This window comes from Pleurodeles waltl, chromosome 2_1, assembly GCF_031143425.1.
Source record: "Pleurodeles waltl isolate 20211129_DDA chromosome 2_1, aPleWal1.hap1.20221129, whole genome shotgun sequence".
NCBI lineage: Eukaryota > Metazoa > Chordata > Amphibia > Caudata > Salamandridae > Pleurodeles > Pleurodeles waltl.
The window spans coordinates 512,033,426-512,053,038 of NC_090438.1; the positions used below are offsets into that span (position 1 = coordinate 512,033,426).

The 19,613-nt window shown below is 47.1% G+C and overlaps 1 protein-coding gene across 1 annotated transcript in view; it reads right to left on the reverse strand.

Moving 5' to 3' along the window:
* Positions 1-19,613, reverse strand: part of LOC138259921 (uncharacterized) — a 676,397-nt gene that overhangs the window by 81,046 nt on the left and 575,738 nt on the right. Inside the window, exon 6 of the mRNA XM_069207908.1 lies at positions 14,900-15,076. Coding sequence (XP_069064009.1) covers positions 14,900-15,076 — 177 coding nt within the window. The remainder of the gene's footprint in view (positions 1-14,899; positions 15,077-19,613) is intronic.

Genomic DNA, 19,613 nt, shown 5'->3' on the forward strand with positions numbered 1-19,613 from the left:
GACCAAGCTACAACAGTCTCTTTTTTTGCAGGATGGTCGCAGCAATCTGTGGCCACCTTACGCCAGGTGGAGAGCCCCGGACAGCTCCCGGTTCCGGCAGGAGCAGCATTGGAAAGTCTCTTGGCACAGGGCCACCTGCAGGGGCCACTTAAAAAACGGAGCTGGATTGCAGATTTGAAGGTACTGCCTTGGGGTCCCCTTGGGCTGTTAAGGTCACAAGGGGTTTAGGACCTGGAGCACACTGCAGATACCACAATGCAAGGCTCAGGGCAGCCAGGTGCAAGGCGTTTTGGAGGTCTTGGATGCTGTGCGCAAAGGGACCCTTTGGAGCTGGAATTAAGTCTTCTTCTTGGGGTCTTGTAGGACGTCATGGGCACTCTGGCAGGAGGTCCGGGGTGTCACTGAAGTCCCTCAACTGTGCCATCATGTAACTGGTGAACTTGCATTTTACCAGTGTCCAGTATACTTACTTGAAATGGCTGTTCTATTCACTCACTATGTCCCATGTTTGGTAAGGACACAGTGGAGGCATATTGCTCATGATATTATACCATAATATACAGGATAGTGCATCCTGCCTTAGGGCTGTAAGGCCTACCAGAGGGGTGACTTACCCATATCATATGCAGTGTAGGGTGGACAATGCATACAGGGAGTGTGCCATGTCTAGTTTGCCTTTTTAGGTTTGTCCCAGTACACTCAGCCTCCATGTGTATGCAAGATTATCAGTTCAAAATAATGTATGTTCCTGGCATAGATAATGTAGTTGCAAATATTTTTGTCTAGAATGTCTGCAGTATTGGAGGAATGTGAAGATGAGAAATGGAAAAACAATCGGGCTAGTCTGGCAGAGGCATTCATGGCCCTCTCAGTTGTCAAGATCTTCACTAAGGGCTTGTGATCACAACGGATGGTATATGGTTTCCCATGCTCCGTTTCTCTCCCAAATAAAAGTCCTAAAATGGTTTATGGCCCATGCACATGCAAAAGTTTCACATTCAATAAAAGGATATTTTTCCTCTGCAGGTGACAAGGATCTGGATGCATAAGCATTTACGTTTTCTTTGTTGCATTTATCGGAGTTAAAACAGCCCCCAGTCTTTTGCTGTTGGCAGCCATTATAATAATGCAATCTGCAGTGGGTCAAAACATTTCAAAGCTGTAGCATTAGCAATATTTGTTTTAATAGTTTTGGAAATCATTCCCCCAGTGTAAGGACCAACTAAATTTACTCTTGCTCTTAAGGAGTTATCTTATGTGGTAAATTGTTTGCACAGTATTCCGCTACTGCACTAACCAAGGAAAGTTTTGGTCTTACGCCATCTACACAGATTATGTGTCCCAAAGAGGTTACGTTATTTGCAGCAAATTTAAATTAAGAAAATTCCACTGTCAACCCTGTGGACTCCAATGTGCTTAAAACCTTCAGTAGCCTATTATCATGTTCTTATATGGTACATCGGTACATTGGAAAATCAAAATGTCATCCTGAAAGAATTTCACACCAGTATCCTTACCGAAAAGTTGGAACATCAGTCCTTTGAAAAACAGCAGCCGCTGAGGCCAAGCCAAATGACATGTGCTTAAACTGAAAACATCCTAAGGGTGTAACAAATGATGTGAATTTCCTAGATTAATTATCTGAAGAAATTTGGTGGTACGTGGAAGACAACTCCACAGTGGAAAACCACTGGGCACCTCTAACACGTTACTATTTCATTAATTTTTGGTAATGGAAATTGGTCCACTAGTAGATTATTGTTGAGATGACATACATCCGTGCATAGTCTGATCTTACCATTACTTTGTCTTGTGACGATCAAAGGAGATACCCAATCAGATGCTTCAATAGGTTCTATAACTTCAGAAACAACTAATTTCTACTTCAGAAGCTTTATCGCTGACCATAAAATCTGTGAATGTTAGGTATGGCATTGCATCATCCATCAAAACGATTTTGTGCTTAAATCCTTTCAACTTACCCATATTGTCATTAAAGACCTTTGGAAACTTTTTTAACAAATAATTCCCCACGTTTGTTTCTTCATCAACAAACTAAAAGCTGTTCTTTGCTATTAAAATTAAGAACTATGTGCAAATTACCTTAGTCGTACCAACCCAGTACTGAAGGTCCATTTTTAGCAACATGTAATTTGCCTCTACTTTACCTATTTTTAAATTTAAGAACATATTGTGCCATCCACTAGTGTGACACAGGCAACATGGCTTCAGACCTAGCTTTGCAGCCTAACTGCTGCAGTTTATACCCTTTTGACAGGTGAAAAGCTCCCTTTTAAATATTAATAAGTCATCCCTAACTAGGTCTTGTAGCCTATAAGGTAGGATGCATGGTATTTAACTTCGGACCTGTACAAATATGTTACCATGTCCTTGCAGTGACAAGTTCTCAAAAGCACTTTTCACTGTGGATGGCTTGGGCTATCCTATCAGAAAACTAGAGGGTAGATTAACTATATTAATACGGCTATTTTGGGTGTGAGACCAGCTACACAAATGATTCAACCACTACTTTTCATATTTATTCAAAATCCAGTCCAATCTAGTACAGATTTAGGAAAACTATCTTTTAGAAAATTACCTTCTCCCTGCCTGAAGTTCTTGAGGTCTAATTTGCATTACCCTTACAGCAGCTGTCTGTCAGTCAGTCAGTGCTTAATCTTAATGTGTGAAAGGTGGTGCGAAAATCTTAATGTGGTGTGAAAATAGCTCCCACAGCAGAGACAATGGCTTATGCCTGGTGACAGGATAGACTGGGGATAGAATGTGTGATAAATATCAGCCCAGCAAGAGAAGTTGGGGCAGTTCCAGGAACTTCATTACCTTCAAAGAGACAGGGGTGAAGCCTGACCATTCACATTTTAGATTAAAGTGAAACCTAAGTAAGGGGAATCCTTTGCTCCTTAGGCCCATTGTAGCCTACTGGGCACCAGCAGAGTGGGAGGGGGTGCCAATCCCAGAACTAGTTTGGTATTGCCTATGGGGAGGGATCTCTTAATTTGCATAAAACCATGCCTGCCTGGCACACAAGCTCATTCCAAGGGTAGAAGGCCTATGCCATCTTGGATTCCCTTTAATGAGTGCATTATAGGATAGTTTGCAGTAAAGAAAATGTGGGTATGGTTGCCACCGAGAACTTTTTCCTACATTGGTTACTGAGTATTTAGGAGTCAACCCACCCCCTGGCGTAACATACAGAGCTGACACCTCGACATAATTTCTGGACCTGTGAAAGAATAAGAAAAGGGCTACACCTACTGTTTAAGTCCTATGAGGAGGCCTGAAGGGTTGGCCCTGCTCCCACTTCTACCCAGGACAAAAAAGTGTACTCCAAAGGTCAACAGTCTGATCGCATGTGTGGCAACAGGGACACAACAAGATGCAAAATGCCTTTTATCTGAAGTGCCAACATGACTAAGTGCGTCTCACAGGACTTCGCCAACAATCTCTGAAAAGTTGGGACTTTCTGATCACCCGGTCGTCTGAAGGACAGACGTCAACCATCTAAGCCGATTCACCCGAGAAGCGACTTCACTGAGCAGGAAAATCAAGTTGGTCAACTCTGAATTTTTTTACTGGTTGAAAAACCTGTTCAGCAGAACCTCACTAACAGTCCAAATGAAAAAATCGTGAACGGAGGAAGGCTCAAAAAGTATCCAGCAAGTGGACCTCTCTGGGTGTGAAATCTGACCTTTTTCTGCTAGGAGCTTTTCCTGGCAAAATCAAAAACTTCAGTGCGACCTGGTCAAAACAACTATCTGGCTTTGAGAGGACTTCCTTGGAAACAGTCTACAGCCTTGCCCCGCTGAAGATGTTCCATTTTAGAGACAAAGTCCTAAGGTAAAATCTGAACTGGACGAACCTGCTTGGCATATCCGACCTGCCCTCAGTCTGCGGTTGTCTTGAAACCGACCCTTGGTCCCAGACAATGGCAGAAAGTGATTGCTAATTGGCAAGTAACATTTCCTTGCAGCTTTTTCTCTTAAATCTGTAAAACTTATTTTTTGTGGTTCCATTTAGTGGATGTTTGTTGTTTTGCTTATTAAACTTTACTCTATTTTTAAAGCATAGAGTGGGACTTTTTATTTTGTTTGACTTTTTAAAATTGATTTAATTCTTCTAAATGCTTTACACATTTTTTCTGAGTCTGTCTTCTCTCACCTGGACATGCAGAGGCATCACCCTCTTCTGGACTCATGTGTCTGCCTTTCTTTTGCAGATGCTGGGTACTGCGTTCCAACCAGATCCACAACTGGGCTATGTGGGGGATACCCCTAAAAGGTGTGAGGCAATTTACTGCCATAGCTCTGGTCTTGGATAAATGGGAAACAGCACTACTTTGGGGTACCAGGCACCCACCCACAACACACCTGTGGCTGAAGAGCCTCATTTACTGCAATACACATCTCTTCAACCAACTTTGTCAAGGCCAAAGGATATTTGGCAGCCACTGAGGAATTACATTCTCCCTATAGACGATACATCTCAAGGAGTAAAACACTCATGGATCCACTCGGTATGATCTTCAAATTTACTGTTGCTTATATCATGCATACAAATGACCTGTAGGACTGCAGCAAATGACTTTGCTTTCCTAATTACTAGTACGACATGTGACGCTACCCTTGTCTTAATCCATACTTTTGTATGTTAATAATGGTCTTTAATGCACTTGTGGGAAGCTGGCTCTAAATATACTATATCAAAATGAGATATCGTGTGTACAGATTCCTGGGGTTCCCCAGAGGCTTAAGAGAGGCTAAAGTAAATAATACTAACGCTCTCTTTTGTGGTAGTGTGGTTGAGGAGCTGGTCTTATCAGAGGGTAGTACAAAGCATTTGTTGTGCACACAGAGACAATAGAAGAAGCTGAACTCCAGACAAATGGTTTCATAAACAAAAAATATATTCTCTTAATTTATTTTTAGAACCACAAGATTCAAGTAGCTGGTAAGTACCTTAAAAGATTCGTATTTCACACAGGTATTAACAGTACTTGAAATCGGGAAGTAATACAGTTCTTGAAATATTATCTGTTTTAAAAATGGACACACTGCAATTTTCAGGAACAGATCCTGGGCTGAAGAAAAGTTAATTCGATTTACAGGTAAGTACAACACTAACAGTTTCAGTCTCTGGGTTTTTAGTCCACCGGTTAGGGTTCAAGTTAACCCCAAACACCCACCACCAGCAACACGGGCCGGCCAGGTGCAGAGGTCAAAGATGAGCAAATTTAACGGGGGCTCCTATGGAGACAGGGGGCAGTCAGAACTCAGCCTGTCTGCAGGTAAGTACCCACGGCTCGGAGGGCAGACCATGGGATTAGAGGAGCACTGAAGGGGCCACAAGTAGGCACCAAGCACACACACACTCAGTGGCACAGGGGCTGCGGGTGCAGGGTGCAAACAGGATGTTGGGTTTCCAATGCTGGTCTTTGATGGGACCCATGAGGTCACTCAGAGGCTGCAGGCGAGGTCCAGGGTGTGTCTCGGGCACACCACCAGTTAGACAGGGAGGAGGGCTGCCTGCTGAACATGTCTGCACCGAGTGCTGGTCTCTCCAATGCCTGGGGGCTGCAGGTGCAGAGGATCCTTTGGCATCGGATCTCTTTGTCTGGAGCTTTCACAGTTAGGGAGGGTCCTCGGGATTCCCTCTGTAGGCGTCGTCATGGCGGGGTAGAGATTTCAACCCAGGGTGGGCACTTGCTGGAATCACCTGGGGATCTTCTCTACCTGGATGGACCACCAAGACACAGGTCGTGGGAGTCAGGTGCAGAGTGGTTAGGACTCACACATTCGGAGTGAGGTGGGAGTCTTGGGTTGTTGGTTTCTTCTTCTCAACAGGAGTTCCTGGTCCTTTTTGGTACCGGGCCGTCCTCTGGGGCTTGGCAGAGGTCGCTGGTACCGCTGGATGCGTCACTGGGCTTTTGCAGTTTCTTTGAAGCAGGAGACAGGCCGGTAGACCTGGGGCCAAATCAGTTGTCTTCCTTCTTCTCTGCTGGGATTTCAGATTAGCAGTCTTTGTACTTCTTGTTAGGTCGCCAGGAATCTTGTGAGCTGGGTTCAGGGAGTCCCTTAAATCCTAGATTTAGGGGCGTTTAAGGGGTCAGAGGGCAGTAGCCAAAGGCTACTGTCCCTGAGGGTGGCTACTCCCTCCTTGTACCCACTCCCTTTGGGAAGGGGGGCACAACCTTAAACTTATTGGTCCCTTTCCCCCAAACCAAGATTGAGGATTCTGCAGGGAGGGGATCACCTCAGCTCTGGACACCTTAGGGTTTTATACTGGCTGGGGTGGTCACTCCTCCCTCTTTTCCTTAATTTTCCAGCTGGACTTGCTGCAAAAAGTGGGGCTTTGTAGGAGGGGGGAGCTCCACTATAGCTGGAGTGCCCTGGGGCACTGTAATCAGAGGTTTGAGCCTTTGAGGCTCACTGCCAGGTGTTACAGTTCCTGTAGGGATGAGGTGTGAAGCACCTCCACTCAGGACAGGCTTTGTTTTTGACCACAGAGTGCACAAAGGCACTCACCCCATGTGGTCAGAAACTTGTTTGAAAGTGGGTGGCTGGCACAGACCGGTCAGTCCTACACCAGCAGTTTGGCTAACATACAGGGAGAATCTCTAAGATGCCCTCTGTGTGCATTTTTCAATAAATCCCACTCTATACCAAACTTCCCAGTATTGAGTGACGCCATTATGGAGCTGTGGAGTTCGTAATGACGAACTCCCAGACCATTTACTCAATACGGCTACACTGCACTTACAATGTCTAAGAATTGACTTAGACACTGTAGGGGCATATTGCTCATGCAGCTATGCCCTCCCCTGTGGTAAAGTGCACCCCGACTAGGGCTGTAAGGCCTGCTAGATGGGTAACTTACCTATGCCACAGGCAGGGTATTGAGGATATGGCACCCTGACAGGGGTGCCATGTCGGCTTTGTCTTTTTGTCCTCACTAGCACACACAAGCTGCAAGGCAGTGGGTATGTGCTTGGTGAGGGGTCCCCTAGGGTGGCATAATACATGCTGCAGCCCTTAGAGACCTTCCATGACCACAGGACCCTTGGTACCAAGGGTACCTTTTACAAGGGACTTAACTGTGTGCCTGGGTTGTGCCAATCGTGGAAACAGAGGTACAGTTTTTGAGAACGAACACTGGTGCTGGGGCCTGGTTAGTAGGCTCCCAGCACACTTTCAAAGTTGGCACCAACACTAGGCAAAATGTGGGGGGTAACCATGTCAACAGTGGAACTTTCATACAGGCCTGTACACTCTCCTTTTGAAGGGCTGTGAAGTCAAGATTAAACTCTTGTAAGGTATGAAAATCAATAAATAAAGTCCTAGAAAAAAGCCTGTCTGCTCTCTGCCACAACTACCAAATGATGAGCTCTGATTTAAATTACTAAAACCTTCGTCTGAACCTAACAGGTTAGTGACTTCATTACTCGTGGTGGACTGCCATTTGCACCAATTAATAATTCACATACTTACAATGCCACTCAATCTTCAAGCGTGGAGGTGTAGATTGTAAAGGTTTGGATGCAGGACCCTGCCCATTGCTGAGACCAGAGGTCCTCCAGAAGTGGAAGACTGATCGGAGAACAAATGATCAGGCACTCTAGGTACCAAATCTTCCTGGCCAAGTCTGGGGCAATTATGACAACTTGCGCCCAGTCTGTAATGACCTCCCTCATGACGCATGGCAGGAGAGGTTGCAAAGGAAATGCGTACAACAGTCCTTCATCCCATTCCAGCCAGAACATGCATCTGACTCAAAGCCTTAGAGGAAACACCAACAGGCAAAACTGGGCGTTCAACAGTGGCAAACAGATCCAGCGAGGATGAACTACACTTGCCAAAAATGTTTTTTGCCACCTCAGGTGGAAATCACAGTCATGAGGTGCCAGCCTAAGTCCGCTCATTTTTATCTGCTTTGGCAGAACAGATGTACTGTTGGTCCAGCTACTTCCACAGACATAGGGCCTCTCATGCACATGACCTAGTCCTGCACTCTTCCTAGCTTGCAGCAATATCAAATGGAGGCTGTTCTGTTCTTGAGGACCTACACCATTCTCCCCTTGATAGATAGCACAAACACTTAGGGTAAGATGGATCACAGTTCACTCCAAAAGGATGATGTGAATCTGGCTCGCCAGTTGAGACCATAGGCCTCTGAACTACACCTCTCTCAGGTGACCCCTCTGCAACTGTAGCAGTGATGAGTTTATCATAACCATGACATTTAGGTGGGGAAGGAAATATGGCATGCATCAGGTCAGGGTGGCATTTGTCTGCCACACAGGAAATCCTGAGCTCTCTCTTGTGATATCTGGGTAGAGTCTGAGAGAAGGCACTGATGCTGGGTTTAGTGAAATCAGAGGTTCCACTGCACGGCTAGCGCTAGGCCCTATGTAGTTCAAAACTAGGGCAATGCATGAGACCAGAAGTCCGAGAAGCATCAGAGCAAATCCTCATAGAGAACCACGTTTAATCCAAAACATTGGGATCATATCCTGAATGTCCCAGACTCTTAGCAGGGGTGCAAAGGCATTGGAACGCCACTGTAATCAGAATAGCTCTAATGAAGGGAATACTCTATATGGGGCAAAGGTGGGACTTTGCCTTGTTGACTGCTAAACCGAAGACTGTCAGGAATTCAGCCATCATGTGGAGGCGGTCCACGACTGATTGTGGCAAACCTGCTTTTCAAAGCCATTCTTTGGGATACGGGAATGCATGTGTCCCGGACCTCTGAAGATGGGCAGCGACCCCTGCCATCACTTTTGTGAACAAAAGAGGAGCTGAGGTGTAGGAGAAATGGACCATAGTAAATACAAAGTGTTCCTGACCCACATTGAACAACTGATAATGTCATACTGCAGTATGGGCTTATGGAAATACAAGTTCTGGAAGTCCTGCAACATTGAGCATTTTGGAGCAGCCTTTCCTCAAAAAGGTGTTACAAGGGTAAATATCCAAGATGGGTCTGAGGCCTCTGTCCTTCTTCATAGTGGTGCAAATAGCACCTTACCACCCCTCTCGGAATCTGGCACTTGCTGAAGGGCACCTTTGAATAAATTAAGAATGAGTTTCTCCATTGGAATTGTGGAGTGCTTCTCTGAAAGTTGTTCTGGCATAGGAGGCAGACGTGAAGGGGAAGAAATAAACAGTAGTACATAGCCCCTTGAAACAATTTAGAAGACCTGATGTGATGGTTCTTCAGTCAGGAATGAAAAACGGTATTTTGCTTACTGACTAGGCATGGGTGCAGGGGTGCATGAGGGCAAATGAAGGCCAGTTGAATCAAGGCCAGCTACTGAGAGTCAAAAGACTGATGTCCCTTTTGGTGCAAACAGTTTCGGCTATTGCCACAACCTCCACCTCAAAAGGGTTGGGTCTGTTGCTACAGTACAGATTGGGAAGGCTGGCATTGTCTGCTTGGAGCAGCACATTAACTTCCTGTATTGGCATGGAAACTGCTTAGCTGACTATTACAGTCCAAGGACCTAGCTATGATACTACTGTCTAAGGTGTTCCAGCACCGAATCAGCCTTCTCATCGCATAGTCTGGAGCTAACAAAGGGCATGTCCATTCAGGATGCTTTCATGTCCCCTGAAAAAACGGTTGATCTCATCCAGGCGTAACGTCAAAGAACAACTCTGATGACAATAGCTCTACCTAAGAAATCAGTAGTATCCAGGCGAGCTCGGACCACATATTTTACACCATCCAGGCCATCATGTATTTTGGGGGATGGGGGGGGGGGGGGGCGGAGGTAACTTCCCAAAAGAAAATCTCATTAACAGATTTCTCTGTGCCAAACTAGCTAAAGAAACCATTTGTATTCTAAGGGCATCAATTTGTTTTGATTGGTTGGAAAGGAATTTGGGTTGACTCTTTGTCAATGCCTGAACAATCGGGATTTCTGGTGTAGGATATTTGATTAGAAAGTTAGAGTTACCAGTTTGTGTTGCCTAGCCAAGGTTGACCGACCAAAGGGCAAGACCTGGACTTAGTCGGTGTAGGACGTTGGCTCTGTATATACTATCTCAAAGGGAGAGATAGTGTGCACAGACTCCAAGGGTTCCCCTTAGTGGTTGATAGTGGCAAAATTAGATAATACTAATGCTCTATTTTGTGGTAGTGTGGTCGAGCAGTAGGCTTATCAGAGGGTAGTTTTAAGCATTTGTTGTACACACATAGGCCTTAAACGAGGAACACACACTCAAAGACTTAACTCCAGGCCAATACTTTTTATACAAAAAAATATATTTTCTTAATTTGTTTTAGTACCACAAGATTCAAGATTTGAGGTAAGTACATAAAATGCAAGGTACTTCACACAGGTAAGAAGGGAACTTTGATTTAAAACAGTAGTACATACAGTTTAGGTTAAAATGGCAATAAGCTATTTTAAAAGTGGACACTGCAAAAATCAACAGTTCCTGGGGGAGGTAAGTAAGGTTAAGTTTCTCAGGTAAGTAAAGCACTTACACAGTCAGTCTCCTGGGCATAGGCAGCCCACCGTTGGGGGTTCAAGGCAACCCCAAAGTCACTACACCAGCAACACAGGGCCGGTCAGGTGCAGAGGTCAAAGGAGGGCCCAAAACACATAGGCGCCTATAGAGAACAGGGGTGCTCCGGTTCCAGTCTGCCAATAGGTAAGTAGGTCCTCGGGAAGCAGACCAGGGGGGTTTTGTAGAGCACTGGGGACACACACAAACAGGCCCACAAACCACACCCTCAGCGGCACAGAGGCGGCCGGGTGCAGTGTGCAAAGTAGGCGTCGGGTTTGCTATAGGAAGCAATGGAGGGACCAGAGAGTCACTTAGGCAATGCAAGCAGGGCACGGGGCGGCTTCTCGGGCCAACCACTGACTGGGCTAGGAGGATGGCCACCTGCTGGTCACTCCTGCACTAGAGGTTGGTTCCTCTCGGTCCTGGGGGCTGCGGATGCGGTGCTTGGTCCAGGCGTTGGGTTCCTTGTTACCAGGCAGTCGTGCTCAGGGGGAGCCGCTGAATCCTCTCTGCAGGTGTCGCTGTGGGGGTTAAGGGCGGTCGACTCAGGTTACTCACGTCGTTGCAGTCACCTGGGAGTCCTCTCTGCAGTGCTTGTTCTTTGGAGCTCGAGCTGAAGGCATCAGGTGCAGAGCGAGAAGTCTCACAATTCCGGCAAAAAGGGAGGGTTCTTTCAAAGTTGCTACAAATTTGTTGCTGTTTTTGAACAGTGCTGCTGTTCTCTGGAGTTTCTCGGTCCTTCAGGTTCAGGGCAGTCCTCTGAGTTCTCAGAGGTCGCTGGTCCGTGTCGGATGCATTGCTGTGCAGGTTCTTAGAGACTGGAGACAGGCCGGTAGGGCTGGGGCCAAGTCAGTTGTCGCAACTGCGGGCTTTCAGGTCAGCAGTCCTTCTTCTTGTTGTAGGTTCCAAGAATCTGATTTCCTGGGTTCAGGGTCGCCCCTAAATACTAAATTGAGGTGTGTGTTAAGTCTGTGGGGCAGTAGCCAATGGCTACTGTCCTGGAGGGTGGGTACACCCTCTTTGTGCCTCCTCCCTGAGGGGAGGGGGCACATCCCTATTCCTATTGGGGGAATCCTCCAATCTCAAGATGGAGGATCTCTGAAGGCAGGGGTCACCTCAGCTTAGGGTACCTTAGGGGCTGCCCTGACTGGTGGGTGACTCCTCCTTGTTTTCTCATTATCCTCTCCTGCCTTGGCGCCAAAAGTGCGGGCAGTGGCTAGAGGGGTGGGCATCTCCACTTAGCTGGGATGCCCTGGGGTGCTGTAACAAAAGGCATGAGCCTTTGGTCACTCCTGCACTAGAGGTTGGTTCCTCTCGGTCCTGGGGGCTGCGGATGCGGTGCTTGGTCCAGGCGTCAGGTTCCTTGTTACCAGGCAGTCGTGCTCAGGGGGAGCCGCTGAATCCTCTCTGCAGGTGTCGCTGTGGGGGTTGAGGGGGTCGACTCCGGTTACTCACGTCGTTGCAGTCACCTGGGAGTCCTCTCTGCAGTGCTTGTTCTCTGGAGCTCGAGCTGAAGGCATCAGGTGCAGAGCGAGAAGTCTCACACTTCCGGCAAAAAGGGAGGGTTCTTTCAAAGTTGCTACAAATTTGTTGCTGTTTTTGAACAGTGCTGCTGTTCTCTGGAGTTTCTCGGTCCTTCAGGTTCAGGGCAGTCCTCTGAGTTCTCAGAGGTCGCTGGTCCGTGTCGGATGCATTGCTGTGCAGGTTCTTTGAGTCTGGAGACAGGCCGGTAGGGCTGGGGCCTAGTCAGTTGTCGCCACTGCAGGGCTTTCAGGTCAGCAGTCCTTCTTCTTGTTGTAGGTTCCAAGAATCTGATTTCCTGGGTTCAGGGTCGCCCGTAAATACTAAATTGAGGTGTGTGTTAGGTCTGTGGGGCAGTAGCCAATGGCTACTGTCCTGGAGGGTGGGTACACCCTCTTTGTGCCTCCTCCCTGAGGGGAGGGGGCACATCCCTATTCCTATTGGGGGAATCCTCCAATCTCAAGATGGAGGATCTCTGAAGGCAGGGGTCACCTCAGCTCAGGGTACCTTAGGGGCTGTCCTGGCTGGTGGGTGACTCCTCCTTGTTTTCTCATTATCCTCTCCTGCCTTGGCGCCAAAAGTGTGGGCAGTGGCTAGAGGGGCGGGCATCTCCACTTAGCTGGGATGCCCTGGGGTGCTGTAACAAAAGGCATGAGCCTTTGGGGCTCACATACAGATGTTACAGTTCTTGCAGGGGGAGGTGAGAAGCACCTCCACCCAGTACAGGCTTTGTTCCTGGCCACAGAGTGACAAAGGCACTCACCCCCATGTGGCCAGAAACTCATCTGGTTGTGGCAGGCTGGCAGAAACTGGTCAACCTAGCACTAGGCGTCGGACTGGTATTCAGGGGGCATCTCTAAGATGCCCTCTGGGTGTATTTTACAATAAATCCCACAATGGCATCAGTGTGCATTTATTGTGCTGAGAAGTTCTATACCAAACTTCCCAGATTTCAGTGTAGCCATTATGGAACTGTAGAGTTCGTGTTTGCCAAACTTCCTGATCGGCCCTGTGTTGCTGTTGCGATGACTTTGGGGTTGCCCTGAACCCCCAACGGTGGGTTGCCTATGCCCAGGAAACTGAACTTGTAAGTGCTTTACTTACCTCAGAAACTTAACCTTACTTACCTCCCCCAGGAACTGTTGATTTTTTGCACTGTGTTCACTTTTAAAATAGCTTATTGTCATTTTAACCTATACTGTGTATGTTACTGCTCTAATTCAAAGTTCCTTACTTACCTGTGTGGAGTACCTTGCATTTTATGTATTTACTTCAAATCTTGAATCTTGTGGTTCTAAAATAAATTAAGAAAATATATTTTTCTATATAAAAACCTGGAGTTAAGTCTTTGAGCGTGTGTCCCTCATTTATTGCCTGTGTGTGTACAACAAATGCTTAACACTACCCTCTGTTAAGCCTACTGCTTGACCACACTACCACAAAATATAGCATTAGAATTATCTAATTTTGCCACTATCTTACCTCTAAGGGGAACCCTTGGACTTTGTGCTCACTATCTCTCACTTTGAGATAGTATATACAGAGCCAACTTCCTACAGAGTAAACACCTGAGGAGCGCAATCTCCATCTTGACGCCCACATATCTTCTAGCTATATTTCAAATGGTGAGGTAGGGGTTGAGTCTTACTTACCTTCATGTTCTTATGCCTTGACTTTGACATAGACATACGATAATACTTTGACTTGAAATGTGACCTTCCACAGGAGCATCCTAAAGACCAGCAAAACAACAAGGTCTAACACTTAGAGTTAGACCCGTGTTTCGAGAACAATCTCTTTCTATGTTCAGAGACGTAGAGCTTCGCCTCCAGCTCCGGAATCACCTTTGGGTAAACAAGAGCAAATTTCCTGCACTACTTAGAATTGTGGCCACAACCTAAGCAAAACAACACTTCATGTAGAATTTGAGACCAGTATCTGCTTCCTGCAGTCTCATGACAGCTTGAATCTGTTTTTGGTATGACGTCATTCCCCAGCCCACTGCTGTCAATATTTGCAAATAGTCGTAAGGCTGGCAAAGTTGGGAGTGGAGCTATCGATCCCTGTTGAAGGGCCGGTAAGGAAAGGAAATTAAGTCACCATGCAGGGAACGCAAATAATATACATCTCCGCTTCACTACATTCAGGGCAGTATGGAGTCACCACGGACGCACACAATGCCACCTACAGCATGCAGCAGAACTGTCACAAAATAAATCTCTGGAACCAAGTTTACGCCTTTGAATATTTTTAGTGTGAGGACAGTATGAGAAGTGTGAAGTATCCACCAGAATTAGTGGTACTGAGAACCCAAAACATTGGTTTTACTAGAGAGGACAAGCACACAAAATTAGAATTACTCGAAAGTGAGCTAAATAGCCACAAGTTCTATTTTCCAGAGATAACTGGATCACCTGTCCATGATGCGTTAGTAGAAGGAAGTGACATGACCATTTCTTTCCAAGATGGAATTAGACTGAGGAACTTGCAGGCTTGTCATTCAGAATCAAACTAAAAAAGGTTAGTAGAGCCGCCTGAGGAAGTACGCAGAAAAAATTCAAATAGTTCTATACAAGAGTACAGTTTAAGACATAATACACAGTTAATTATAATAAACATTTCCTCAAAGTTGTATTTGGCAGCTGCAATCTTAAATGTTGTGGCCAATCAGGAGCTTTATGTCATGTCTGAACTTTTGTGACATCTGAATAATACCATCCTTGATAAATGTAGGCTGTCTTCTTTACCGCACTTATATGGCTATACACAAACAGAGGAAATGAGATTCAATTTGGGTTTTCTTTAGGAACAACACTTGAGTATTCATTGAATGAGGGAGATCATACCTCCTTGTGCTGAAAGTGGTGATGTGGAAAGACTGACAGCTCTACCTGGGAATGGAAAAGAAAGCTGGTACTGCATAATTTGAAGACGCTCCTTTTCTGCCGCCAGGTATCGAATCTTCTCATTTAATTGTTCATTTTCAATTTGAAGTTGGTTCAGGGACCGAAGGATGTCCATGACTGACAGATAAGGTAATAAACATAATAAAAAGTAGAGATGTTAGTAAAAAAACTAAAAGAAAAAAAAGCTTTGTTTGCCTTTTTAAAGCACACACACACAAAATGTGTCAGCAATTTTGCCCTATTATGTATCTAAAGTACAAGTTACTTACCTTCGGTAACAAAATATCTGGTAGAGACATATTCTAGTTGCAGATTCCTTACCTTAGAATTTTCTCCCAGGCATCAGACTGGATCTGGAAATTTTTCTTCAAGCAATACCCTTGCGCGTCGGTAGGTGGCGTTGGTCGACTCCGCAGGCGTTGTTGGCATCGTAGTCGCCGTGATGACTTCGGGAGTAGTATACAGATGCCACCCTCGCGCAGTGACGTCAGTTTCTTTAAACAACTTGCAACGCCAAGGCACAGTGCTGCTAAGAACACTGTGGTGCGCCAGAGCTAAGGACCTGAAAGGGGGAATCCCTGTCAGTTCGCAAGCGGGGCGGATGGGTGGTCGGTAAGGAATCTACAACTAGAATATGTCTCTACCAGATATTTTGTTACCGAAGGTAAGTAACTTGTACATCTGATAAAGACTTCTAGTTGCAGGTTCCTTACCTTAGAATAGATGGTGGGCTGCGAACCAAGATCATACTAGAAAGTCCTGTAGGACCGACCGACCAAAATAGCCGTCTCGACGTACCTGACTGTCCAGGCAGTAGTGCTTAACAAACGTGTGCCGGGACGCCCATGTAGTAGCCTGGCAGATATCCAGGACAGGAACTCCGCGTGCTAACGCAGTGTAAGCACCAGTTGCTCTGGTGGAAAGAGAAAGCAAGCCTTCAGGAGGTTGATTCTTGGCCAAAGCGTAGCGCATTCTGATGCAAAGAAGCACCCATCGAGAGATGGTACGTTTTTGTACCTCCTTCACTTTTTTCTCACCCACATACCCAACGAAGAGTTAATCGTCCACCTGGAAATCTTTAGTACGATTGAGGTAGAATGCCAACCATCTTTTTGGGTCCAGACGGTGGAGTCTCTTCTCCTCATGGGAAGGATGTGGGGGTGCGTAGAAAGTAGGCAAAGCGATGGACTGGCCTACATGAAAGGGTGTAACCACCTTAGGAAGGAAGGAAGCCCTAGTGTGCAACACAACTTTGTCAAGGTGCACAGACAAGTATGGAGGCTTTGAGGAAAGAGCCTATAGCTCACTCACCCTGCGAGCAGAGGTGATAGCGATAAGAAAGACAGTTTTGAAGGTGAGGAGCCGCAAGGGACAATTATGCATTGGCTCAAAGGGAGTACACATCAAAAAAGTAAGTACAAGATTAAGGTCCCACAGAGGCATGATAAATGGAGTGGGGGGAAATAAATAGGTGAGCCCTTTGAGGAATCTACTCACAATAGGAGATTTAAAGAGTGAGGGCTGATCAGGTAGCCTAAGAAAGGCTGAAATGGCAGATAAATACCCTTTAAGGGTGCCCAAAGCAGAGCCCTGCTGGGCTAAAGAGAGAATGAACAGAACCTCGGATTGAGGGGCAGAAAGGGGATCAACAGATTTGCTGGTACACCATGCCACAAATTTATTCCGACAACAAGAGTATACAGTTTTAGTTGATGGACGCCTGGCTGCCAAGATAACATTGCTGACTTCGGGTGGAAGGGCAAAAGCCGTCAACTGTTGCCACTCAATCTCCATGCATGAAGGCGGAGGTTGGACAGGTTCGGGTGAAGAACCGTCCCCTGTTGCTGCGACAGAAGATCCGCCCGAAGAGGCAGTCTGAGTGGAGGATCGATGGACATGCTCAATAGATCTGGATACCATACTCTCCGTGCCCAGTCCGGAGCCACCAAGATGACTTCGGCCCAGTTGTTCCTGATTTTCTTAAGAACTCTGGGCAGAAGAGGTATAGGCGGAAAGACGCCCGGAGTTCCACTCGAGATGAAGAGAGTCTCCGAGCGAGTGCCGCCTTGGAAACTCCAACGCGCAAAACAGCTGACATTGCGCGTTCTCTGAGGAGGTGAACAGATCTAAAAAAAGGCTCTTCCCACTGCTGAAAGAGACCTTGTGCCACCTCCGGATGGAGACGCCATTCGTGATCGACTGTGCATCGACGGCGGAGTTCGTCCTCTCTAGTGTTGAGGGAACCTGCCAGATGTTGAACCACCAGGGTAATGCCCTGATGTTCCAGCCATGTCCAGAGGAATACTGCCTCCTGACAAAGGGTCCAGGACCCTACTCCACCCTGATTGTTGTAATACCACATGGCAGTAGTATTGTCCTTTAACACCTGCACCACTTTCCCTTTGGGAGAGGGAAGGAATGTCTTCAACACAAACCTGATCGCTCGGAGCTCCGACTCTGCTGGAGACCAGAGTCCTCTGATCTCTGCCTCTCCCATGTGGCCACCCCAACCCAGAAGTGACGCATCTGTCACTATAGAGAGATCTGGTTGGGGAAGGGAGAGGGATCTGCCGTGGACCCAATGTGGATTCGAAAGCCACCACTGCAGGTCTTTCGCAGTCCCCTCCGAGATCTGGACCAGGTCGAAGAGATTCCCCTGATGCTGTGCCCACTGGAACTTCAGGCCCCACTGCAGAGCCCACATATGCCATCTGGCATGTGTTACTAGCAGGATGCAGGAGGCCATGAGGCCCAGCAGCCTCAGAGCCAGTCTCACCGAAACCCAAGATCGAGGCCGAAAGATCGGAATCATAGCCTGAATATCTTGGACTCGTTTTTCGGGAGGATAAGCCCAAAACTGCACTGTGTCCAGAACTGCTCCGATAAAAGGAAGCGACTGAGAGGGGATCAGGTGTGACTTCGGCACAATTATAGTGAACCCCAGTGTATGCAGGAGGTTCACCGTAGTCTGAAGGTGGGAGACAACTTTCTGGGGCGAGTCTGCCTTCAACAGCCAGTCGTCGAGGTAGGGGAAGACAAAACCCTAACCTGCACAGATGAACTGCAACCACGCCATCACTTTTGTGCACTACTAATGACCACCATACCATAAGTTGCTCCCTCTGCCGTAGCCACAGTAGGAGGAGACAGCATGCCAGCATCAGGATGAGTTTAATTACTAAGCCTAGTCCATAGCAGGGTCATCCAGGTATTCATAAAGGTCCAGGGACCCCGCCAATTCTTCCCCATACTCGTACCCATAAGAAAAAGGGTCTGAATCCGACCTGGGGTGAATAAGCCCCATCGAAGCTGAAGGCGGCGTTGGCCGACGCTGCTCCAAATCGGAGTCATCGGGGATAAGAATCGGGTCGACGTCGATAGTGGGCACCACCAAAGTCGGGAGCGTCGATATTCGACCCGGCGCCGGGAAGGTCTCAAGGGTGCAACCGGTGCCAGTGCGGATCACGCACAGATCCGGAGGTGACCTCAGTGGCCAAAGCCGCCGCCGCGGAACCCGAAGGCCCCTCAGCCGAACCCATTAGGCCCGCAGGTGCTGTATCGGGTCGGACCGCCCAAATATGAGGTGCATGGCCTCATAAAACTCTAGGCTGGGTGGGGGTTGCTCCGGGAAACTCTGCGAAGCGCGGAGCCGACCCAGACGCAGGCTGCGAGGATGGAGGCCTAGTGCGTGGATGCTCTTCCTGCATTGCGTCACCGAGCGATGGAGCGAAGTCGGAGAGCGATGGGACTTCTTCGACGATGACTTCTTACCTTGACCCGAGGATTTAGAAGAAGAAGAGTGGTGATGACTCTGCGACCGATCTCAAGACCTTCCTCTCGAACGAGACCGGGACCTAATCGGAATCAAGTGCCGGGCTGCCATTAGCTTTAGGAACATCTCCCTCAAAGCCTTCGGGTGCATGGGCCGGCACTCAGAGCACGACTTCGGGTCGTGGTCGCACTCGAGACACCACAGACATACCGATGAGCATCCGACATCGTCCGATGACAGTCCTCGCATGGCTTGAACCTTGTCTTCGGGGACATCTTTGATGCACCAAAGTCACACAGAAAAAAGCTTGACAAAACAATCAAATTTGGCTAAAAAATAGCCAGGGTAGCTCTTCTCCGGATCAGCGCGTGGCAAGGAAAGAAAAGAACGGACGTCACTGCGTGCAGGCATCGTCTATACACTACTCCCAAAGTCATCATGGCGACCACAACGCCTACGACGCCACCTACCGACGCGTAAGGGTACTGCTCGAAGAAAAATCTCCTGATCCAGTCTGATGCCTGGGAAAAAATTCTAAGGCAAGGAATCTGCAACTAGACGGCTCTATCGGATCACACTGATAGCAGTTAATGGCATTTATGGGGCAACCATGTGTATTCCTTGGCCAACATCAAGGTCAAAATCAGTATCAATTCAGTCATCAGTGGTTGAAAATGGAACAATCACAGAAAACCATTTTTTATTAATGCATTTAAGAATAAATGTATCCAAAGACTTTTTTTTTAGTTGTGAGCTATAGGAGCTGCACTAGAGACCAAAACATCTTAAAATTACAGTGTTAAAACAGGGAGTGATATCATGCACCCAGAAGAAGCTGAAGTTACATGTAGATAATTTGTTTATGGTTTCACTTTGCAGTGT